Source organism: Sodiomyces alkalinus (genome assembly GCF_003711515.1).
Source record: "Sodiomyces alkalinus F11 unplaced genomic scaffold SODALscaffold_10, whole genome shotgun sequence".
Classification (NCBI taxonomy): Eukaryota; Fungi; Ascomycota; class Sordariomycetes; order Glomerellales; family Plectosphaerellaceae; genus Sodiomyces; species Sodiomyces alkalinus.
Window position 1 is genome coordinate 569,843 of NW_021167088.1, and position 22,230 is coordinate 592,072.

The window sequence follows — 22,230 nt, forward strand, 5'->3', positions numbered from 1 at the left end:
ACGAACGAAAGAAAGCAGGCGCATGGGGAACTGTAGCTTCCCATTTGGGGGCGCCGGTGGGGAATTGAGGCCAATGAACCCCCGCCCTGCTCCGATTTTGCTCAACTTCTGGCCAGTCGGGGTGGGGAAGGACAAGTACCAGTACCTGGGTAGCTTTGGCCTAGACCCCTCGCCCTCGGCAAGCGCAAGCGTTTTCGCCAAGACGGCCCAAAAGGAGGACGGACGAGTTAGACACCGAGACCTTTTCCTGCGCCGCACCTGACCGTTTTTTTCGCTCTCGGTCATCTTGGCAATGGACACATGGGCTGGCTTCACATATCTGTACGACGTACAGAGTACGAAGGCAAGTCTCTGTTCTACTCATACCTGCAAAGAAAACAAAGAAGAAGAAAAGAAAAAAGAATATACGGCGTAGGAATATTTGTGAAAGAAGCCTTGCAAGATATCAACATTAATTATCAGCACAAAGGAATCCTCGTTGTGGCTGAGACCGAGTACTTGATGAAAGTAGGTACTCCGGACCCTTCGAAATTTATTAGGTGCTAAGTACGAAGTAAGGTAATTATTCGCAAGGAATGGATGGGGTACCCAAGACACCGACTGAGCTTAGCTCCGTCGCCGGTCTCCCGAAGTCCCGAACTTGACCCTAAACGGACAAGCCCTCCCCTGAACCAGAAAACCCCCCCACCCCTCACAGGACCCTTATTCCGGTGAGAAGTCTAAGGTACTCGCTCTTATTGTACGGTACGCCCGCCTAAGTACCTACGGATAAGCCACGCGATAAGCTACGGAGTGCAAGGTTCAAATACCTGCCCCTCCTCGGCCTGGTCCGTACAAAGGAACGTCCTCGTGGGAGTCGAGAACCGAGAACCACCAAAATCAAACCCCGTCCCCATTCCGCCATTATTCGAAAAGTCCAGACAGGTTGATGGTCATGGTCCTCGCGTCTAGAACAAAGGCTACTTCGTTCCAGACCTTCCCCCGGCCGTTCATCGTATCTACCGTACCGTACCCGGCAGGCAGACGTGGTCGGCCCCGTCTTCTCTGGCTCATCCCGTCGGATCTTGATCCTCCATCCTTCTCCCCTCCCTCCCCGCACTTTGGGTTACACTGCACCTTGTCATGCCATCTTCATAACAACGCGCTTCCCTTTCAGCGAGCCATGTCTACTGCCAGACATAGGCCATGGCTCGGCAACAGCCACGTATACTACCGTGCATGCACTGTAGGAATATGATAAGCCTCCCACGTGCACCTTCGTTCCGATGAAGGCGAGCGAGCCGTCCCCTAAAATTCCCTACCCCGAATCTTGGCATGTAGCACCGTGTCGTAAAAGTTGTAGTTCGGGTCCATGTCGCAGAACGGGTGCTGCGAGAGGAGCACGTCGGCTGTAGGTCGCTCATGCGGGTTGCTGGAGTAGGTAGGCAGAGAACATTAGCCCATGGTGATCGACGCGTACTTGCAAGAAACGGGGAAGAAAAAAAGAGAAAGAGAAAAAAGAAGAAAAGAAAAGAAAAGAAAAAGAAAAGAAGAAGAAAAACTCACACTGTAAAGCAATCCCAAATAAAGGACAGCGCCAGAGGACTGACCGTCTCCCGCACCTCGTCCGGGATAGGCGGCGTCTCCCTGTTGGCAATCTTGTAAATCGCACCCACCGCCTCCTCCTTACTCCACGGACGCCGCCCCTCGAACATCTCGAGCACCACGCACCCCAAGCTCCAGATGTCCACCTTGGCGCTATACCCCTTGCCCTCGGACCGGACCACCTCGGGCGCCATCCAGAACACCGACCCCTGCATCGAATTGCTCTTGTCGTTGCCATAAATGTTGTCCGTCTTCTTCGAGATGCCAAAGTCCGAGATCTTGCACGTCCCGTCCAGGTCCAGCAGGATATTGTCCGCCTTGAGGTCGCGGTGCAGGATGCCCTCCCGGTGCAGGTACGCCAGCCCGTTCAGGATCTGCCGCGTCAGCGACGACACCACCGACTCCTCGAACTTGCCGTGCTTCCGCAGGCACGACCCGATGCTCCCGCCCGAGATGTACTCGAGGAAGATGCTGATCGACGTCTCCTTGCGCTCGCACCCGAGGTACTGCACGATGTTGTCGTGGTCCAGGTGCTGCATCGTCTCGATCTCCTGGTCCAGCGCCGCCACCAGCTCCCGCATCTTCGCCCGGTCCCCGCCCGCCGCCTTGGGGTTCACCTCCACCTCCTTCACCGCCAGGAACTCGCCCGTCGTCGCGTTCATCCCCAGGTACACCCGCCCGTACGTGCCCTTGCCGATCAGCTGGCCCTTGAACCACCGGAACGTCGTCTGCCGCTTCGGCAGGTACTCCTGCGGCAGCGGAGGCATCATCATGCTGCCGCGCTGGTCCGGCCGGATCTGCACAATGTTGGCGTTGAACATCTTGGTGCTCTTCCTCCGCATCAGCGACGTGCTGCTGCTGCCCTGTCCCACCGACCGCTGCGACGCCGTCGTCAGCCGCTTATGCGCTTCGTGCGCACCGCGAGCCACTTCGCGGATCGACTTCATCCGCCCCAGCCCACCCGCCTTGCGCGTGTTCCTTTGCGCGACGCTGTCGATCGTGCCCGTGGACCGTTCGAGTGCCTTGAGAGTCGACTCGTCCGACCCCAGCGTGTCGTTGTCGTCGTAGACGCTCGACATCCTGGACGGGGCCAGCGAAACCGAAGAGCTCGACGGCCCAGCCGACGGGCCAACGCCTCCTTTGTCCTTGGCCACGTCGGGACAGGGACCTGGCACCGGGGCCCCTTCGATCCCGGCGGCAAGGCCCAGCTCGTCAGGTCCCGGTGGGTCGAGCACTGGCTGGTCCAGATCCAGGTTGGGGAAGAAATCGTCTAGGTTGTTGATGAGCGCTTCAGCCGTCGGCCGGTTGGCCCACACGTCCTTCTCCACGAACGACTTGCGTCGGCTGAGCTTGACGTCTTCGGTGTCCCAGTTATCGGACCCCGGCGTGTTCGGTGTGCGTCGGGAGCTACGCCCGCTCCTCGCGCTCGCCGCTTCCTCTTCCTCCATATCCGGTATCTGATTTCCGCCCGGGCTGCCTCCGGATGGTGGTGATGTGAATGACACCGACAAGGTCTTTCTCGACCTTGACGTGTTCAACGTGAGAGTCGGTCGTTTGGGGCTGGTGTCGGCTGCACCACCGCCGCCACCGCCGCCGCCGCCGCCGCCAGAGCTCCGACTGGGTTGCTTAATCGGGACGGCGAAGAGCCCGTCGTCCGAATCGTCTTCGGAGTCATCGTCATCGGACGGCTGAGCTTGGCGTGCAGGGCTCGAAAAGCTGACATCCGTTTCCTCAAAGTCAAAGTCGGGGCCGTGGGACTTGCGACGACCGGGTGGAGCACCCTTCTTTTGAGCTGACGTTGACTGGCTCTTGTTGTCAGAGCCCAACCGCCGCTTACTTGTAGATGACGACCCAGGCTGTGCGATGGCTCCAAGACCCCTACCCATGGAGGCGAACGCCGCACCTACGCTGGTGCCCATGGCTGGGCTTGACGGTTTCCTTCCGCTCTTGTCGAAGCTCTCCCGATCCTCTTCGGTCAACGTCGGCGGCCGGCGCGAGCTATCCAGCCCGGTCGAGGAGCGCTGCTGATGAAGACCTCCCCTCTTGCTCAGGGAATTGGCCTTAATCAACGTGGCCGAGGGGTCGCTGGGTGGTGCAGGTGGTTTCCGTACCGGGAAGAGGTGATCCGGTCTCTTCTCGTCGTAGGGCGACTGGCGTGGCTGGTCAAAGTCGACGCTGCGCCCCGCGATGCCGTAGCCGCCGACGACCTCTGGCGCGTGCATGGCATTGTCCCTCGTCTCTGCCGCCTGTCGCCGCTTGGCCAAGTACTCTCTCTGCTTCCGTTCCACATCGGCACGGTAACGGCTAGAGTCCTGCAGCTTTCCGTCGACATTGTCACCTGTCAGGACGTCTGGTCTTGCGCTAGGTGGCGACGAGCTAGATCTCGCCCGCGATCCATTGATGCGATCGGGCGAATCACCTCCTCCGTCGAGGGGCGTGCCTGGGGCCAGCGACGCAGGAAAGCCGTTCCCGTTTGCGGTGAGTCCACCCTGCAAGCCGAATCCGGCGGGCCGGACGTAGAACTTGAGCGACCCGACCGAGTCGGCCTTGTGACGCTTCTGCGCAAGGAGCTTCTGGCCGTCCAGGGGCTCGTCGTGATCGAACTTGCCGAGCTCCGTCGCAAAGAACTGCGCGTTCTGGGAATCGGTCAAGCCAAGACCCGCACAGATGATGTGACGAATGTCGGCGGGCGATTCGCCATTGGTGATGTCGCACATGCGGTAGTTCCAGCCATCCATGGTGGCGAGGACGAACGTCCTCTCTAACCGCGAGACGTTTGGAGAGAGTCCCAGGACCGTGCTGAAAGAGTCGAGATTGAAACTCGGGGAAGGTCGAATTTCCAAGGAAGTCTCGCTCGCGTTACCTGGCCGGGTCCCAGACGGCGTTTTGAAACTGACGACGGAGGAGTCGTCGGGAGAGGACTCGGTGTCGGGGCTGTACCCGATGGCTTCGTCCTTTGGTTTCTTCTTTCTCAAGAAACCTAGGCCCAGGAAGCCCCTCGCGTCTTTGACCGACGTGGAAGGCTCGGAACCGGCCGACTTGTCGCCGCCGCCGCCGCCGCCAGCCGAGTCTGCGGGCGAAGTGCGGCGGCCTTCGCTATTATGGCCGCCGGCGGCAATCTCATTGATCGTCATGCCGTTTCGGAAGAGCTGCGAGGCCTCTTGCGGAACACCGGAGCCGTACCGCGCCGTGTTGGACGAGAGCGAATCGGTGCTATTCCTCGAGCGATGACCAAACTTGGTGGAGCGGGGTGAGGCCGACACATTTCCGGTAGAGGGCCCAAAGAACCCATGGGGATTCGGGCTCGCCGGGCTTTCTGTCCGAGCGGCGGAAGGCCTGGCCGAGCCTTCCCCGTCGCTGTCCACGTTGTTGTAAAAGGTTCCTCGGCTCGACTGGGACGTCGTGTTGTCGGTCAGAATCGGCATGGTCGTGGCTCTGGTCGGCGAGAAGCGTCGTCCACCGAAACCGGGGCCCGGTGCTTTGATGCCCAAGGTGGTGCCAGGGGAATCTGTTGGGTCGGTCCCCGCGCTGTGCAGGGTGTTGCCGTGATTCAGCGACTCTTTCCTGGCATGGGACGAAGGCATCCGAGATGCGTCGGAGGGCTTCCCGGTGACGATACTACGCACGAGGCGGCGCATCCTCCTTCCCTCTTCCCGTTCGCGAGGCTGGTCCCATCCGGTGCCGCTGTTGGTGCATTCAATGGCTAGTCTGGGATAGACCTGCTGGTGCATGATGCCGAAATTGCCCCGGCCGCCGTGACCGACACCGAGCTCGAGGAAGCGAACACCGTGCAAGTTGAGATAGATGAAGGTCTGTTGCCAGTCTTTCGAGAAGTGGTTTGCGGCGAGCCAGAGAAGCACTTTGTCCATGGGCCAGTGTTGGGCCAGGTCGAATGGGATGGTGGAGGAAGAGCCACCAGAGGAGACGATGGGCGTGTCACGCGTGTTGTCGCGCGTGTTGTCGGTCGCACCAGATGCCCGGGCGGCCGCATCGTCCGGCTGCGTGGTGTTCAGGGCGTCCGTGGTACCTTGGCTGGCGGTGGGCCACGAGTTCAGGGTCGTGGCGTAAGTCAACGACTCGTCGAAGCCTCCCCCAAGACCTGGGATGCCGACGCCCTCGCCGTAAGTAGTACCGTCAGGGATATAGGTCGCAGACATTTGTTCGTTCATAGACGGCGGCGGGGCAATGGATAGGGTCGTGCCGGCTGCGACGTGGGCATGGGACATGGGATTGTAGGCTTGGTGCTGGGCCGGACCTGAGGGCGGAGGGGGAGGAAAGTTGATGCCGCCGCGACTGTCGTACATGCGTCCGAAGCCGCCATGCCACGGGTGTTGCTGGTTCGGTGGCGGGCCAGGAGGAGGTGGGATCATCATTGTCCCTCCTCCCGTACCGCCAGGTGCAGATGGGTGCCTCGGCGGAGGCGGAGGGATGGACATGAGGTTGTTGCTGAGTTGACTCGGCATCGGTGGCGGAGGTGGAATGGGAAACGGCCTCGAGGGGTCGCTCCCCGACATGTGGCGTTGTCCTCCTGGATACATGATGAGAAGGAGTCGGAGGCCAGACGCCAGGGTATCGTAAATAATTGGTGCTGAAGTCGGATTGGTACGGCAAGTTTTTGAAGAAAAGGGAAGACGAGGCTCTCGATCTGTCGCGGATAATTTCGTTTTCTGGAGTGATGAAGGTAAGGACGACGACAGGATTCGAGTCGTACGTCCCACGTCACATTGCCCACGATTGGGACAGGACAGGCCCCTCACATAGCTGTCATGGCCGTGAGCCTCGTAGGCACTTTCAGTCCAAGTCGTTGTCGTTATACCCTATATCTTCCCCTTTGTTCGGCGTACGTCGGGCCAAAAAAAAAATAAAAAATTGTAAAAAAAATTGTGGCGTGTACCTTGTGGTACGTAGAAACGAACCGGCGCTGCGATTCGATGACAAAGTCAGATCAAACTGGTCGGAGGAGAGGTTGGCAAGTCGAATATTGGGTTGTTTGGGTTGGCCTCGGTAGGAAGGTGGGCACGAATCGAGAATCGAGAGTTGTGTCGAGTAGGAGGAGAACTGCGCCTTGGAGGGAAAACGATGTTTGTCGCGTTGATTCCGTCTTTTGGTGGACAACGCAACGTTAGAATAGAGGTGGAGAGGGAGAGGGAGAAAAAGCGGAGGCAGGCAGGGGCTCCTCCAACGACGTACAGTACGAAGAGTATGAGCTGGTGCGTCCCAACTGATTGATGAGCTGGACCTTGTCCTGGCCCTCGCCCTGGCCCATGGCCCTGACCGAACGAACAGATGCAGGATGGGCGGCAAGCTTGCAAGGGCCATTCGGCGGGTGGGTTGCCCAGCCAGGCCAGCCGATCAGCACGACGCCCCTAGGGATATGGAGCCAATGACGATAACCTCCGGGCGCCAGCCCCCCCTCCCTCCCCTTGGAAAAAGATACGAACAGATAGATGGTCGATAATCGTCGACCACACTGTCGTCTGGTTGCCCTTCGCTTCGTGCTTGCGTCGTGATTTCCCACCTTGCTGCACGTCTCCCTCGAAATATCAGAATATGGACAGAATGCAAGTAAGTCCTTGTCGGTCACGCCTTATCTACTCCGTACCTATGCATCCACTGTTGCATTTGGGTTGCTTCTTGGGTCGTTTTGCGCGCTTCGCTCCCCGACGCAACAGGTCTCGGTATCGAATTCTTCTCGAGGGACCTTCTGGGCGAACCCTTTGTCTGGTTTTCTGGGAACGTGAACGTCAGTCTAAGTCAGTCCAACGGTTTTCGTAGGCGCAAGCCACAGACAAGTGATCCCTGTGTTGGGTGCGGAAAGCTGGTCCAACGGTCTAACGGTTTCGAGGGGAAAAGCTGCAGACCATCGGAGAGCGGGGCTCTGAAGCTTATTCGTAAAGCAAACCAAACCAAGCCACTTACCTTACACTGTGCGGGGGACTACGTACCTTACGAAGTATCAAGTACCTTGATCACATAACGGATACAGTGGTAATTAAGTACCTTAAGGTACACGTACCTCGCCTCGTAGGACCTACAGTAGGTATCCGTCCTCCTTGGATCAAGGGCACTTTACTGTACAAAGTAATTACCTTATAGTAATTACGTTGTATAAGATCTTCAGTGATACCACAGTGCTGTAGGGTCATACTCAGGTTCTGCTGTGCCTGCCGGAATACCTTAGTGAAAGAACGAATGCCGCGCCGCACTGTCCTAGCTACCTTAGTACTGCCAGTTGATTCGCTTCCTCGTTATAGGGTAGGCGTTCAACTAAGGTATGCCTGCCTGTTGTCTACGTCTACCCGCATAGGCCTAACACATACGAAATACGAAGGAACCGCGAGACCGTACTCTCCTACCTATCGACAAGACACACAAGACGCACGAAAATAAGCTGCAGAAGCGCCGGCGCTTATTTTCCGGAAATGCGAAAGCCTGCAGGAACAGGAACCTACAGTCAGCAATAGAAAGTCACTCTTCATCGGATCATTCCATCATTTGTCGATGTCTGTAATTCTTTAGACCTTGTGTCTCTATACTTGTAGTGCTATGCCAAAAGCCTAAAAGCCCGTGTAATCACCATCTTCTCCATTCGTGGCCAGTCTTGACAAGAAAGATTACATGCAGTGAAACGAGAAAGACAATACCCAATGCAGACTCTACCAAGAAAAAGGGAGAAGACGAGGAAGAGGAAAGGAAAAAAAAAGGGGGGGGGGTTGCTGGCTTCAACTAAAGTCCTGCCTAATGCCAAGGAAATTCACATGAGGTTGCAGGCCCCGTACTGCTGTCGGCATTGCTCCAAATACCCAGCATCTTCCGCCGAGCTCTCCGGGATAGCATGCGTCCGCACCAAGCCATTCACCTTCAAAGTCTGCTCGCCTTCCCCATGCCACCACTTCAGCCTCTGCAACGGAGGGCAGTCGGGCGCCTCCTCCTCCTCCTCCTCCTGCTCCTCATCCACGCTCAGCTCCCATTTTCCAGATGATACCTCGACGGTGCAGTCATCCTTCGGGAAGTGGTACTCGGGCAGGAACACGACCGTCGGCGCATCGTCGGGGGGAGCCGCCTTCGCCTCGAGCTTCAGCTTGTACTCGCATTTCCGCAAGTCGAAGAAGCCCTCTACCACGCGGCCTGCCACCGTCACCGCCGTGGGACGAATGTACGCCTCGGCGGCCCGGTATCCCGGGGTGTTGGAGATTTCCGGGTCCTTCTGCGTGGGCGTGGGCGTGATCGACGGGTTGGTCAGAGTGCGCCGAAGGTTCCCGGGCGTGACGGTCAGGTCGTCGGGGACATTGCGAGAGCTGGGCGATCTTTTGAACTCCACGCTCTGGTCGAGGTCCATATTCGCAGGGACAGCCGACTCTGGGAGTAAGTTATCGTCCAGCGAGATGATGGAAAGATCCTCGCCGTTCCATTGATCACCACGTTCATGGTCGTTCTGTACCATTCTGTTAGCGGAGGAGGCCCTGGCGGGAGGCCCCTGGGGTGGGGGAAGGGCACTTGATGTCTCAAATGAGGATACGAAGGACCGTGACAGGTGTCTGCATACCGTTACCATGTAGAGCCATAGGCAGTAGCCTTCCATGCCAGATGCTTCGGCAGCATAAAAGTTGGCATCCAGTGCAGCCGATTGGCTACTGTAGTCACCCGTCTTATAGGCGTGCTTGTCGTCCATGTCGAAAGGAATGCCAAACTCCGTCATCACGCAGGGATGATTCCCCGTGCGCTCTTTGCCCTCCCTATCCAAGGAGGCTTGCTGGTCTCGGAAGCAGTTGCGAATGGCGTTCTCCCCCACTTTGACCGCGAAGGCCGGGCTCCAGTACCGGCCGCGTAGGTAGCCCACGACGTCGACATTCCACAGCCTGTTCCATTTCTTGGTCATGAGCGTGATGCCGTCATACCAATGCGGCGAGAAGGCCATATTCGGGTCGTCGTCCTCCGTGCCCTTGATAAGAGGGGGAAGCTCGAGCGTCGGATACTGCATGACCATGATGCAGTCCTTGTGGATGGCACGGAGAGCTTGCTTGTAGTTCCGAAAGTGGTTCATGAAGTAGGTCCGCGTCCACTCGGGGTAGTCCCATTCCTTCCCCGTCTCGGGGTCGTACCTGAAGAAGTCCTTGCGGAGCAGCGTGTCGGTGGTCGCGTCCCAGACGCCGTGTTGCGCCCAGATGCACTCGCCCAGCTTCCATCCCTCATCTCGAGTCCAGCCGTACCGCGAGTCGTCGTAGTCCTTGGGAAGCCATGCCGACTCGCCATGGGGGTCAACCAAGGCGCTTCCGGTCTTGTACGGACCCAACTGACCAATATCATACGTGTCGATTTCGCACGCTCGGCCTGACCCGGTCAGGATACACTGCCAAAACGTCGGTGCGGTACCCTTCTTCATGTTCTGTTCTGGGGCCAGCTTTTCCAGGTCCTTGCACCCCGTCATTCCGCGATTCGGCTCGTTCATGCTCTCCCAGCCGATGACCACGTCGTTCTCGAGACCGCTGGCCTCGTGTATCCGCCTAGCCATGTGAGCGACGGCTGCGATGAAATGGCCCTGCAAAAAGTCCTGAATATTGACGCCGTTGATGATGCACTTGGGCGTCATGGCGCGGCCGCTGAAGAACATGGTGAAGATGGTGGATGTGGCAAGACGCCAGTAGTTGGAGGCCCAGATCATTTTGGGGAACTCGTCGGGGTTCGGATACGTATTGTGCACGAGGGCAGCTTCGGTCGCGGCGAAACTTTGAGGGTTAAGGCCACAGGCGTAGACGGTCCACATGGGTGCTCCTGATCCTCCCGTAAACCTAGACCACTGCAAAGAAAGTGTCAGTGGTGCGGGCGAAGGCGAACTCGGAGACCCGGAAAGAGAGAAGGGGAGGGGCTTTCCGGTCGTTCAGTCTCTGGGCTGCGCACTCACCACGTCCTGATGGGGATCCATGATCACATAGAAGCCATATCGCTTAGCCACCCTGAGTATCTCGATCGTATTCTGTATGAAGGTCTCGTCGTAGCGACCAGGACCGGCAGCCTCGATGGCCTCCCATGTGAAGACGTAGCGGATGGTGTTGAAGCCCCAGCGACGTAGGCGAGAGAAGTGGGTGTGGGCATCCTCCTTGGGAAACGGCCTACCGTGGAAGGAGACATTATCGCCGTCGAGGAAGTTCTCTAATTCATGAGAAGGTAGGTTTGGTTTGCTGGGTAGTTTGGCGTCGCCAGCGACGTTGATGCCCCGAAGGACGACGGTTCGCCCGCTTGCATCGCGGAATCGACCATCCTCTATGGTTAATCTAAATTGAGGCATAGCTAAGGCGTCAGTGGCACAGTGCCCACAGGAAGCGTCAAGAATATGCAAAGACGGATGAATGGAATAGTCGAGTAGGCAGGTGTGAAGAAAATGCGAGATGGGAGGTTGTCGTAATGATGGAACTCAGGGACTTTGCTTCAACAATCCACTGGCCTTCGAGCTGACCAAGATGAACAGTGAACAGGGTGATGACGTCCAGGGTCCTCCGAGTGACAGACAGTGAATCCCCTGGCGCCAAGATCGGGCCCCTAGGAAAGTCCGAGATCTTGGGTGGACCCAATTTCTGGAATGAATCCTAGTGTACAGAGTACCTATGATAAAGAAGGAATGAGGTCTGGATTACCTTGCAAGAGAGAGTCAAAATAGATCTTGAACGTGAAATAGGATGAAGCATGCCCTGATGTCTCCTTGTCGTATTCGTATCACAAAGGGGAGTTCAGAGCTCTGGTCACGCGTCGAGTCTGAGGTGATGTTAAATTTTTGTAATAGCTGATGTCAAGTGTGGAGTAGCCATACCTAAAGGAACTTGAGGTGCCTTATTCAAAGTACTTCGCCTCCATATGTTGCTTGTACACGTACCGCCCGAGTCTAGTGTACTCTGTTCGGTGTCCAGCAAGTCATAGATTTCATTGGTTCCAGACGTCCCTCCGAGACATCGGCCGATGTTCGGCAAAACTGTTTCCGAAAAGCGTTCGACGTACAGAGTTCCAATTGGATGGATAGAGGGCTCCACACCTCCTTACCCCGCAATCTGCCTTACCTAGGTACACCATATACCTGCCAGGTATTAGTGTGTGTAGTGTACTTACATAGCTCGAGGGTCTGTGAAGGACTTGCCGAGTTCATGATATTCGTGGGACTTAACGTGAAGACGACATGTATCTTGGCTATCTGGACATCATATTGACTGACAATGGAACCGAGGACAAAATAAATTCCACAGATACTGGCATAGTGATATACTTAAAGTACCTTACGTAATTCCACTAGGCTGGCTGCTGTCCTTGGTTCCGAAAAAATGTCCTCTCACTGCACACGCGCCTCTGCCATTTTCTCACTCACAATCTTCTCCGATCCCCTGGCTCCCCTGCCTCTCCCCAGGCAATTGCTCTCGATCTGAGTTTTCCCACATCATATCGAAGTACAGGCTAGGCCTCTTCTCGTTCTTCCAAAGCACATACCTCCGGAACAACCAAGGCAAGTGACGGCCGACCTGGTGCCCCATGAGCGCCGCCGCGAACAGGAACGGGAATACCGCCAGCAGGACGATGCGCGTCCGCTCCCGCTCGATTTCTGCCGCAAACGATGCCGCAGCAAAGGCCATCAGCACCGCCATCACCGGCAGAGTTAGGATGAGCCACTTGCGTCGCCCGAGCGTGTCGATGGTCCGGATCGCCGGCAGGCAGAAGACGATGTTCACCAGCTCGAACCCGAAGCTGTACAGCATCGCCATGAGTCGCTCGACGCCCGCGCGGCTAGAAAGAGCACCCAGAGAGGTCGTATGAGAAAACGAGTCTCCTGCGACGACCTCACGATCATCAGTCTGATTTCGGACGAGGAGCTGAGACCTAGCGAAGTCGACCACGATGGATCCGCTGAGCATCGCCACGTTTGTCACCAGCCTCGTGGGAATGACTGCGAAGTTCTCCGAGTCTGTCGCGAGATTCTCGGTTGATCAGGGCTTTCTCCCTGAGCTGGGAGAGAACCCAGGGCCACTTGACCGGGCCAGGCACAGCTTCGCTATGTCTTTGAAACAGAACGTTATTCAGAGCCTGCTGTCCCATATTAGCTCGTACACTGGAGTCCTACAACTCAGCCTTCTCACACTGTCTTTGTATGTTCCAATGTCCAAGTCCACCCCTTTTATCGCAATGCCTCTGGACACGGAACTAATAGCCAGCCACAGGGGATCAATAAAGTTCGCAAGAAGAAGTCCAAGCAAGAATCAGGGAACTGACGGATGCCATCAGAACGCAGATGCCTGTCCTGACACAGCGGCCAGCCATTGCTTGGGATGACGACGAAACATTAACCCGGGAATCAGAGTCGTTTACACAGGAGATCCAAGCGTGGAGACTGTCAGCTGATGATGTGGCGGCCGGAGTCACCCCTGCTTAACATGGACCGGCGACTGTCTTCTCCATCTCTGGGTTCCTCGCCTTGGCAGAAGTCCGCAAGAAAGAATACATTCCCTTCGCTAGTGGGTGATGGGGATGCCGAGTCGGATGACTTCAATCCCGAACCAGACCGCGATAACGGCCCCGGTAGAGACATCCTGATATACCAGTACGAGGACAACCAAAAAAATCGTGAAGCAGCTAGAAGATTGCGAATTTCTCCGTGCGTCGGCCTACCCAAAGAAAGGGTATTGCCCTGAGGGAGCAGCTGAGTCGCCCAGGGTACGACGTGGACTTCCCCTTCGCGGAGCAAGCTGAAATGCAAGAGAGGCACGCGGACATCTTAATGGCCTGCGAGACAGAAGAAGAAACCCTAAAAGCCAAGATCATCATCCAAGGCCTGCTGAGCATGGAGGTTAAACAGCCAGAACGCGACCGGGACCCAGACAGGCTCAGTCGCCTGTACCACAAACTCGGCGATCTGCATTTCAGAATCGATGACCTGCCGAGGGCCCAAAAATTCCTGGGGCGGGCGCTGGAAGGCCGTAAGAGCAGAGCGCTAATGCGGTTGGAAGACGTTCGAGTCACAGCAGAGTTACTCGTCAAGGCGCTGTTACGAGCCCAGGCGTTCGACGAGGCCCGGGGCTTGCAGCGATGGATTCAATAAGAACTCGGACCGGACGGGCCACCGGCGGAAGTGCTCTCGGCGGTGTATGCCTGGTGTCAAGAGAAGGGGTTCGACATCAATTCAACCAGTTTCCGCTTTGATAGCTGGGACCCTGCGGTGTGCACTTCGCCACTCCACCTGGCCGTTCAAGAGCAGGAAATGGAGATTCTCCGGCAGATAATCGGGCACAGCGCCAATCTGGCGAATGGCAACGGTGACAATGCCGACTTACCGGCGCCGCTGGATCTCCGTCTGGACGCAGAACAAGCTCCCAGTCAGGCTCAGCGCCCTCTCCAAGAACGATATACCAGAGCAATACTGGAGCGCCGAGGCGGTAACTTCCTGTAAAGAACTTGGAGCCATACTGAGTCGCATCGTTCGAGTGTCGGCCCGAGAGGACTGTGGCAGTATCCTTGAGAGACGATGACGAAGACGAAGGGTAACGTTGGAGATATTCTTGCCGGCATTACTTCTGTGGTTGACCAAGACTGTGACCTACCTAGTGTAAAAGATGAGTGATTATCGACGACTTCTTCACCGCATATAGGTATATGATTGTCAGACGACAGAGCCAGGCTGAGAGGGGAAAGGGGTGGTGAAGAGTAGGAATAGCCATAATAAGGCAGATGTACCTAAGGTACCTAAGGTAAGGTAAGGTACGAGATGATATACAGGGGGACTCCAATCGGATGAATCAGATGACAAGTATTGTGGGGCGGCCAACGGGCAGAGACATTAGACTGAAGGGCCGTGCAGATATGACTTTTCGGGACGGAGTACACTGTACTAGGTACCTCGGCGGTTGCCTGAACAACACGGCTCGACGTTGAACGGGCTGGGATTATTTGGACCCTACCTTAGTTACTGGGTACCTTAGCTTCACTGCCGCACAAATTGTCGCGCAGCAGGTGTAATTACTACTACACATCTATTCCGAACACTCAATTGCTTCACCCACTAGCAGTCTTTTGCTTTCTCTTAATGGGTCTCCGCCCTGATATTGGAATCCCGTCCCAAGTCTTATTACGGCATGCTTAAGACGCGAATACGAAACATAAGACAAGCAGATGACTTCACGGAGCAAAGCCGAGGCTGAGGCTGTCAAAGCAGCTGTGGCATCGACGTCGACATGCACGGCGGCTACAGCTGTACTTCTTAAAGAGCTACTCGCCACAAGCTCCGACGATGGCCATAACGTGAGCGACACTTCTTCAACGGCGACTACCGCGTCGTCTAGATCAGCCAAGGCACCTCCTCAACGAACAAAAGCACAAACATCCTCGACGCGACCCGTCGCCGCCAGTGGTACAAAAGAAGAGCTGTCAGCAAAAGAAAAGGCGATTTTGGCAACACACGTGGTCAATGTAGCGTTGAAGGCTCTTTCGGGGGCTTCCAAATCTCCTCCACCCCCGGCGTCGGGGACAGAACCAAGCGAAGGAGAGCAACCTCAACCGTCGGACAGAAAGTTGCAAAGATCCATCTCAAGTCCCGTTATACCGCTTCAACCAAGATCCCTGAACCGGGTCTCGACTTCCCCCGTAACAACAAGAACCTCGAAGCCCGCCGCGTCGAGGGTCGCATCACCGTCCACAACATGTCTTGCCATGGTCGAGTGCCTCCGCGCGTCTTTCGCCTGCCTAAGGTCCCTACAAAGTTCAGGAAAAACATCTCTTCCTCAGGGTCAGATTGAGGCTGGCATGTCTTCGTTTGTCGGCAAGATTATTGGTCTCGGGCTTCACGAGTTGGCTTTCAAGGAATTGACCATCCTTAAGGGAAGGTTGGAGACACTGGGCCAACCCATCACTCGAACGGCAGACAACCCACAACAACCCACCACTGCGACTGGCAAAGCGAAGGGACTTGCTGCACTGCTCAGCTTCGAGAAGGTTCATTTCTCCGGCTCGATACTCGGCCTCGTTATTACTACCCAGTTGCAGATTTTACGCCTCATTGCGGCGTCCAAACAGCCGGCTGTGATCGAAGCCGCCCTGCCCTTCCTGAGGACGAACTGTCCCTCTTCACCATCAACCCTCCTGCTTCAATTCGCCAACGAGTCGAGCCAGAACCGATCCAAGGCAGCTCGCCAACTCGAGCAGTTAGCTCAACTGATCCTCTCTCTCCCACCCAACGTATCCAGCAAAGATGACGCCACGGCCCAGGAAAGCAGGTTAAGTTGTTCCCCCGAATGTGCTATCGAGCTCCACGCCACAGGTTTCGAATGTCGACTACACTGGTGGGCGCTCGCTGGTCACCAGGCCGACATCGAAGGCGATCTTCTGAGCCCACTTTCGAGATGCTTTGCAGCGCTCGCTCGCAGGTGTCAAACCCCAACCAGGACGACTTGTCAGATTTGCGCCGACGCATATCTACGACTCAACTCCGTCATCGAAGAGAAGCAATATACTCAACCTCCCACCACAGCACGGTCGGCCCTCACATCGATCCACCAGACTCTGGGCACCGTGGCACAGAAAGCGCGCCTGCATGCGGAGGCAGCGGCATGGATCTCCAAGGTCAAGGCTTGCATCCTACCCGAACGCGATTCAGCCGCCAAATGCTGCGGCATTGCCGGACAACTTCTGGCCGTGGTAGCCAAGCAAGACCCCCTCCCCGTCGAGCAGCTCGATCTCCTTCTTCAGGAGGTTCTAGGTGGCTTACAGGGATCCCTCAAGGGCGACACTGCCGAGTTGGAGGAGCTGATGGTTCATCTAACCGCCGCGCGGAGATCGGTCGTGGGCGTTCTCATCAACCGAGAGAGGAAGGGCGGAAAGCACTACGACGACATGCCCGACCGCGTTTTCGAATCTTGCACCAGGCTCGTCCTTCAGTTTCCCCGTTTCTCGGTGCGGTGGATTGGCAAACCGCCGGGCCGGGATGCAGAACCGAAACGCATCATACGCTATGAGCAACGACGGCAGCTCCTTCTCGCATCTGCGACACAGATCCTGGATTCGGCGCTTGTCGTAGTCAAGTCGAAAATCGAAGAGGGCAGCATCCTCTGGGAGGAACTCGACCTTGCGCTTCAGGATTGCCTCTCCCTGCTCGAGGCCGTGGGCGAACCACCCAACGCCCCCACGACGAAAAGCGATCCCGCCAGCACCTACCATGTCAAAGTTTCGCAGCTATACTTTATGTTCGCCAGTGTTTTACAGCGGAAGGGGGAGAAGGAAGATGGCAAATGCGTTTTGCGGGCCCTAAAACGCTCCATTGACGCTGTTCGGGACCGGTCGAACAAGGAAAAGGAGAGGGCGCAGCTCATCAAGAAGTTGGAGAGAATGTCGGATCTTTGTAGGACGGCTGGACGGCTGAGCGATGCCCGTGAGGCTCTCAAATCGATTTGCACTCGCATGGTTGAGGACGGCATCCTCGCCGCTGTTGCCAATCGCCTCAACCAAGAACCTCCCCCCATCGCCTGGAACGCCGACCCGAAGACCGAAACGCTTTCTAGGACCCTGGCGGCCATGGCTAAGCTCGACCCGTCCTGGAGTGATTGGACTTTTTTTCTCGCTGATCTCGAGAGGGCTGCGGTGTTGGAGCACTTGATACAGATCATTCTTGGCGACGCTTCGCAGGGCTCCCAATCGGACCTCCCCGACTCGGCCACGGATACGCTTCTGCGTCTTTATTCTACGGAGCGATTCCCCGTTCGCAGATTGCGGGTCCTCGTGCAGCTCTTGACTCTTCGTGTTGGAGACGCCCAGCGGTTCCGGGAGATCCAAGACCAAGCAGAAGCATCATTGCAGGCTTGTCAGAGCAAAGTGCTCGGCGAGGACGCCGGTCTGGTGCGATACGTCCCGTACCTTCGAACCTACTTGAAGTCATTGACGGCTTTGGTCGATTCTGAAGCGTGTCTTCAACTGTCCGAGCTGCAAGATGTCATGTCCTCCTGGCGGGCCCTATTCGCCCAATGCAAGTCGAAGGCAGACGTCTCTGCCCGCGTTGACAACCCGGAGCAGCTGATGCGGCATCTCGAGTCGCTTGCCCAGTTTGCCAACCTGAAGGGCGAAGACTCGCTTCAACTGTCGGCTCTGGAGCTCGCGGCCGACGTCTCGCGGATGCTGCTGTCCGATAGCTCTGCCGATTCGGCACTTCGCAGCCACAGTGCTCTGGCGGATCACTATGTGTCCCTGGGTTGCGAATCGAAAGCCCACGACGTGCTGTCCAGGTTGTCTGAACTGGAACGGCCAGATGAGGCCGAGTTTGATGCTGCGTGGGCAAGCTTCCAATTGTCGACGGTAGAGTATCAACTGGCTATGCAGAAGTACAACGAGGCGTATGTTCTCTTTCCACTTCCCCTTCCCTTCCCACCCCCCCGAGAGAACATGCTGACACAACATAGGGAATCGACTCTTTCTCTCGCGCAGCGTGCCTACGAGAAGCAGCCGAACCAGAAGAGCCCCGCCGGCCTACAGAGGAAGCTCCTTGTTGCTCGTGCCGGTCTGCTCTATACGTTCCTTGCCCTGCACAAGGGGGAGCCACACCAAGCACTGGTATATGCGAGAAATAGTGTTCGCTTGCTGTATCATTACTGGACCAAACTGGAAGCTCGCGCGCAGCCGTCTGAGAGCCATCAGTCATTGCATTATTCGTCTTCCATCTTTGAGCAAAGCACGCTACAACACTCGCAAGCCAGTGTTCTCCAGCTCTCGGATGGCCCTGACTACTGGGCTCTTGCCGGTGCTCTACTGCGCAGCCTCCTCCGCCTTTCTGCCATATACGTGCACATCGGCATGTTCCAGGAGACATTATATTACGCCGAGAAAGCTCTCCAAATCGCGGACGGGATCAATTCATCTACCCACAGAATACAGGCGCAAAGCTGGATTGGCTCTCTCTGGATCAGGGCCCATCAACCACAAAAGGGATTAGATTTTCTCTCGCACGCCAGGGAGGCCATCTTCTCCCAGAAACCCACGCGACGCGCCGTGCAGCTTGCATGCGAGCTAAGTGTCTCCTACGGGCTGGCCAGAGACCTAGCCAGCGAGTCGCAGTTGATTGAATCAGCCGAGGCCATGCTGAGAGAACTGGAGCCGGAAGACGACACGTGCTTGCCCGTAGTCAAGTCGGCTGGGGCCGAAGCTGTCACCGAGAAGATGGAGAAGCTAACGCTCAAGGAGACGGCAACTCGCACGACGAGGAAGACCAGGGCGACTGGACCGACGACGAGGATGGCGGCGACGATGAGGATGACGAGGGCAAAGGAACAAAACGTTGCAGCAACTACGGCGGGCCGGTCTACCCAGAAGACTACCTCGGGCAGGACCAGAGGTAAAACGGCAAAGGCGGCGGTCACGGTCACGGTCGCGGCCGCGGCCGCCACTCCAGACGACGACGCAGCTCCCACCTTGCCGCCACCCATACTCATCAGCAAGGCTCTGGTGCTTCTCGACCGAAAGGAATGGACTACTGCTCTGGCCTTACTCGAGGAATCGCAGCAGGTGCCGGCGGGGTTGAGGAAGTCACTGGAAGTCCAGGTGCACAAAGGTATCTGCCTGATCGGGCAGAGCTTGGATCAGATGACTCGCGACCCGGTCTTTGCCGTTGTTCAGGATTCGACAGTTTCATTTCCATCCGTTTCTGCGGTGGCAAGTTCAGAGAAGGCTGCCGTTGGTATGGCGGCGGCGACTGTCGTGTCCCCCGTCGCCCGAAAATCTCGCGGAAGGGCTGCCGCTGCTGCTGCCGCCGCCGCGGCCGCTAATCGGTCGTCGAAAGAGGGCGTTGCTGGTTTCGCGGAAATCCTGCAGCAGGCTCTGGCGTGCCTGTCAGATGCGCACTCCATGGCGGTCGTGGCCGGGGACGGCAGCCTGGTGCATCGTATTTCGGCGCTGCTTCAGCACGCCACCATCCTGCTCTCGGTCGCCTCGCCACCCGGTTGGAAAGGAACACCATACATGGGGTTTGCTACCTGCTCGATGGAGGTCGCCAGAAACGTGACGTGGAAGCGCGAAGTGAAGACCATCGCGACCGAACAGGACGCGTCTCGGCCGAACGACATGGCCTGGCCCGAGGCGCTGGCGCTCGACGAGGCCCGTCGCCTGAGCTCCGGCGTCGCGAATGACGTGGCCGGGTTTCAGCGCGACTACATCGACATTCTCCCCTCGACGTGGAGCGTGATCTCGGTGTCGCTGAGTGAGAACCGGCACGACCTTTGCATCACCAAGCTTCAGGCGGACCACAGCCCATTCGTCCTGCGGCTCCCTCTGGAGCGGGCCATCTCCCGAGACGCGGATAACGACGTCTTCAGCTTTGAGCATGGCCGCGCGGAGCTCATGGAAATCATCCGCCTCACCAACGAGAGCTGTCACGATAAGCGCGACTGGTCCGTCAAAGGAGCCAAGACAGCTTGGTGGCAGGAGAGGGAGGGGCTCGACAAGAGACTGCAGCAGCTCCTGGAGAACATGGAGCAGGTCTGGCTCGGCGGATTCAGGGGGATTTTCTCCCAGCACCAGCGGCGGGCGGATTTGTTAGCCAGGTTCCAAAAGTCCTTCCAGAATATACTGGGCAAGAACCTTCCATCCCGGAGGCAGGTGGCGGGGAGGAAGGTGAACAAGGCGCCCAAAATCACGCTCGACTCGCGGATCCTCGACCTCTTCATTGGGTTGGGTGACCCGACGGCGACGGAGGATGACGGCGACTTGGAAGATGCTCTGACCGATTTGTTGTACTTCGTCGTCGACGTGCTTCAGTTTCACGGGGAGAGGAACGCGTACGATGAGGTCGATTTCGATTCGATGGTCATAGAGACCCAGGACGCCCTGCACGCCTACCACACGGCGGCCAATGGTTCCCAAGGACCGACGGAAGGGGCGCACACGATTCTCGTGCTCGACAAGGCACTTCACGCTTTCCCTTGGGAATCCCTGCCGTGCATGGACGGTCTGGCGGTGTCTCGAGTCCCTTCGATGGCTTGCCTGCGGAGGCTCGTTCGGGAACGGGAGTCGGGCGCTGCGGGTGCGGGTGCGGGTGCGGGTGCGGGTGCGGGTGCGGACGGGGCCCAGAAGCAGCAGTCATGCAAGGACGATCCGGCGCACGGCCACACGGTCTCTCCGGAAAACGGAACGTACATTCTCAACCCGGGCAACGACCTGCCCAACACGCAGGCGACGTTCCAGAAACCGCTGCAGGCGACGCTGGGCCGGACGTGGACGAGCATCGTGTCGCGGGCCCCCTCGGAGGAGGAGTTTGAGCGGACGCTCCGGGCGTCGGACATTCTGCTCTACTTTGGGCACGGCAGCGGAGCGCAGTACGTGCGCAGCAAGACGGTCCGACGGCTCGGGAAATGCCGGGCGACGGCGCTGCTGATGGGCTGCAGCTCGGCGAGCCTCACGGACGCGGGCGAGTTCGAGGTCCACGGGCCGGTGTGGAACTACATGATGGCCGGGTGTCCGGCGGTGGTGGGCACGTTGTGGGACGTGACGGACAAGGACATTGATCGGTTTGCGGGGCAGATGTTTGAGGAGTGGGGGCTGGTGAAGCGCGGCACGTTCCCGACGGACAAGTGGACCGAGAAGAGGAGAAGAGGAGGAGGAGGAGGAGGAGGAGGGCGAGGAAGGGAGACAGAGGAGGGGTCGACATGCCTCGTGGAGGCTGTGGCGCGCGCAAGGGATGCTACCCGATTTAGGTATATCACTGCCGGTGCGGTCTGTGTTTATGGTATCCCGGTGTACATTCGCAAGAACGGAGGAGTAGGAGGGGAGTGACGGTGGTTCTGGAGTCATGATGGTGGAACGATAAAGCCATTTTGCATTGCTTCGGCGTTGGGCGAGTTTGGTTCATAGCCTGGCGGGTTTTGAGTAGGACACGAGTCGAGGCATTGGGATCATCATGCCACGAACTTGGGATTTCTTCTTCTTTAATAATTTCAAACGATCAGAGCAGCCGGGTCTTAGACTCCCTTTTCCCCTTTGATGGTGTTGATGGATAGCATAACAGACACATTGACATCAATGTCTTGGGATTTGATAAGCTTCACTTCTCCCCAAGACTCGTGAGTGAGTGTATATCGGGGCCAATTATGCTATGCCCCTTACTCCATATATGTTTCAGCAGCACTGACAGTCAACGGGGGAATTCAATTGACAAGCAGCTTGTCGTGGTTCGGACCCGGACCTGGTTCCAGAAGTGCGTGGCGTTGTTATATCAACATGGGTCGCTATATCTGTCGCAGTACACGTGCTTTGAGTTACGGAGTATCCGTATTGACGGTAGGCTAATTTGCTTATTAGCACCTTAGGTAAGGTAGGTACCGGTACCTGTCTCCGTAAGGTACCTGTAGGTAAGGTACTTGGGCTGAGAACGCTGCATGGGCATGACTCGGAAGTGTTCCCCCCATTGGGATGCAAATTGGGACGGAGGTCTGGCCCGAGTCGCATCACACTGCGTCGTGATCCCCTGGGGGATAAGGAACTGGTCGGACAAGAGAGGGGAACATCGGGGGCGGATGTCCTACTGAATGAAAGAGGGTTTTTCTTCCTTTGAGATTTGAACCAAGTTGTTCATCGACCGTCTGTCAATTATGCTCGAATATGCTATGGACTGTACTTCGTAGGTACTTGACATCCTAGGTAATTCTA

General features: G+C 57.0%; 5 protein-coding genes across 5 annotated transcripts; 2 read left to right on the forward strand and 3 right to left on the reverse strand.

The window, feature by feature from the left end:
- Positions 1–1,287: 1,287 nt before the first annotated feature.
- On the reverse strand, positions 1,288–6,122 carry SODALDRAFT_337109 (Pkinase-domain-containing protein; the record flags this gene model as incomplete). Its single annotated transcript, XM_028612651.1, has 2 exons — positions 1,288–1,411; positions 1,546–6,122. 2 exons carry the CDS (start codon positions 6,120–6,122, stop codon positions 1,288–1,290), a joined length of 4,701 nt encoding a protein of 1,566 aa, XP_028463638.1.
- Positions 6,123–8,185: 2,063 nt separating this feature from the next.
- SODALDRAFT_328226 (family 5 glycoside hydrolase) lies at positions 8,186–11,218 on the reverse strand. The gene is made up of 3 exons (XM_028610635.1): positions 10,487–11,218; positions 9,131–10,381; positions 8,186–9,019 (listed from the first exon to the last, which is right to left on the reverse strand). The coding sequence occupies exons 1-3, from the start codon at positions 10,868–10,870 to the stop codon at positions 8,339–8,341; spliced, it is 2,316 nt and encodes a 771-aa protein (XP_028463639.1). The 5' UTR covers positions 10,871–11,218; the 3' UTR covers positions 8,186–8,338.
- A 673-nt stretch (positions 11,219–11,891) lies between these two features.
- On the reverse strand, positions 11,892–12,727 carry SODALDRAFT_52296 (hypothetical protein). The gene has a single exon (XM_028615443.1). The coding sequence runs from the start codon at positions 12,474–12,476 to the stop codon at positions 11,928–11,930; it is 549 nt and encodes a 182-aa protein (XP_028463640.1). The 5' UTR covers positions 12,477–12,727; the 3' UTR covers positions 11,892–11,927.
- SODALDRAFT_362676 (hypothetical protein) lies at positions 12,505–13,657 on the forward strand (the record flags this gene model as incomplete). The annotated part of the gene is made up of 4 exons (XM_028614482.1): positions 12,505–12,707; positions 12,793–12,976; positions 13,041–13,159; positions 13,234–13,657. The coding sequence occupies 4 exons, from the start codon at positions 12,505–12,507 to the stop codon at positions 13,655–13,657; spliced, it is 930 nt and encodes a 309-aa protein (XP_028463641.1).
- Positions 13,658–14,404: 747 nt separating this feature from the next.
- SODALDRAFT_52313 (hypothetical protein) lies at positions 14,405–21,442 on the forward strand. Its single transcript, XM_028615444.1, has 2 exons — positions 14,405–17,930; positions 17,997–21,442. The coding sequence occupies exons 1-2, from the start codon at positions 14,725–14,727 to the stop codon at positions 21,355–21,357; spliced, it is 6,567 nt and encodes a 2,188-aa protein (XP_028463642.1). The 5' UTR covers positions 14,405–14,724; the 3' UTR covers positions 21,358–21,442.
- The last annotated feature ends 788 nt before the right edge of the window (positions 21,443–22,230 follow it).

Coding starts and splice junctions, on each gene's coding strand:
- SODALDRAFT_328226 (XM_028610635.1), bottom strand. CDS start 10,870: ATGCCTCAATTTAGATTAACCATAGAGGATGGTCGATTCCGCGATGCA. Junction 10,382..10,486: donor TGGATCCCCATCAGGACGTG/GTGAGTGCGCAG, acceptor CTTTCTTTGCAG/TGGTCTAGGTTTACGGGAGG. Junction 9,020..9,130: donor TATGGCTCTACATGGTAACG/GTATGCAGACAC, acceptor AGAATGGTACAG/AACGACCATGAACGTGGTGA.
- SODALDRAFT_52296 (XM_028615443.1), bottom strand. CDS start 12,476: ATGCTCAGCGGATCCATCGTGGTCGACTTCGCTAGGTCTCAGCTCCTC.
- SODALDRAFT_52313 (XM_028615444.1), top strand. CDS start 14,725: ATGACTTCACGGAGCAAAGCCGAGGCTGAGGCTGTCAAAGCAGCTGTG. Junction 17,931..17,996: donor ATGCAGAAGTACAACGAGGC/GTATGTTCTCTT, acceptor GACACAACATAG/GGAATCGACTCTTTCTCTCG.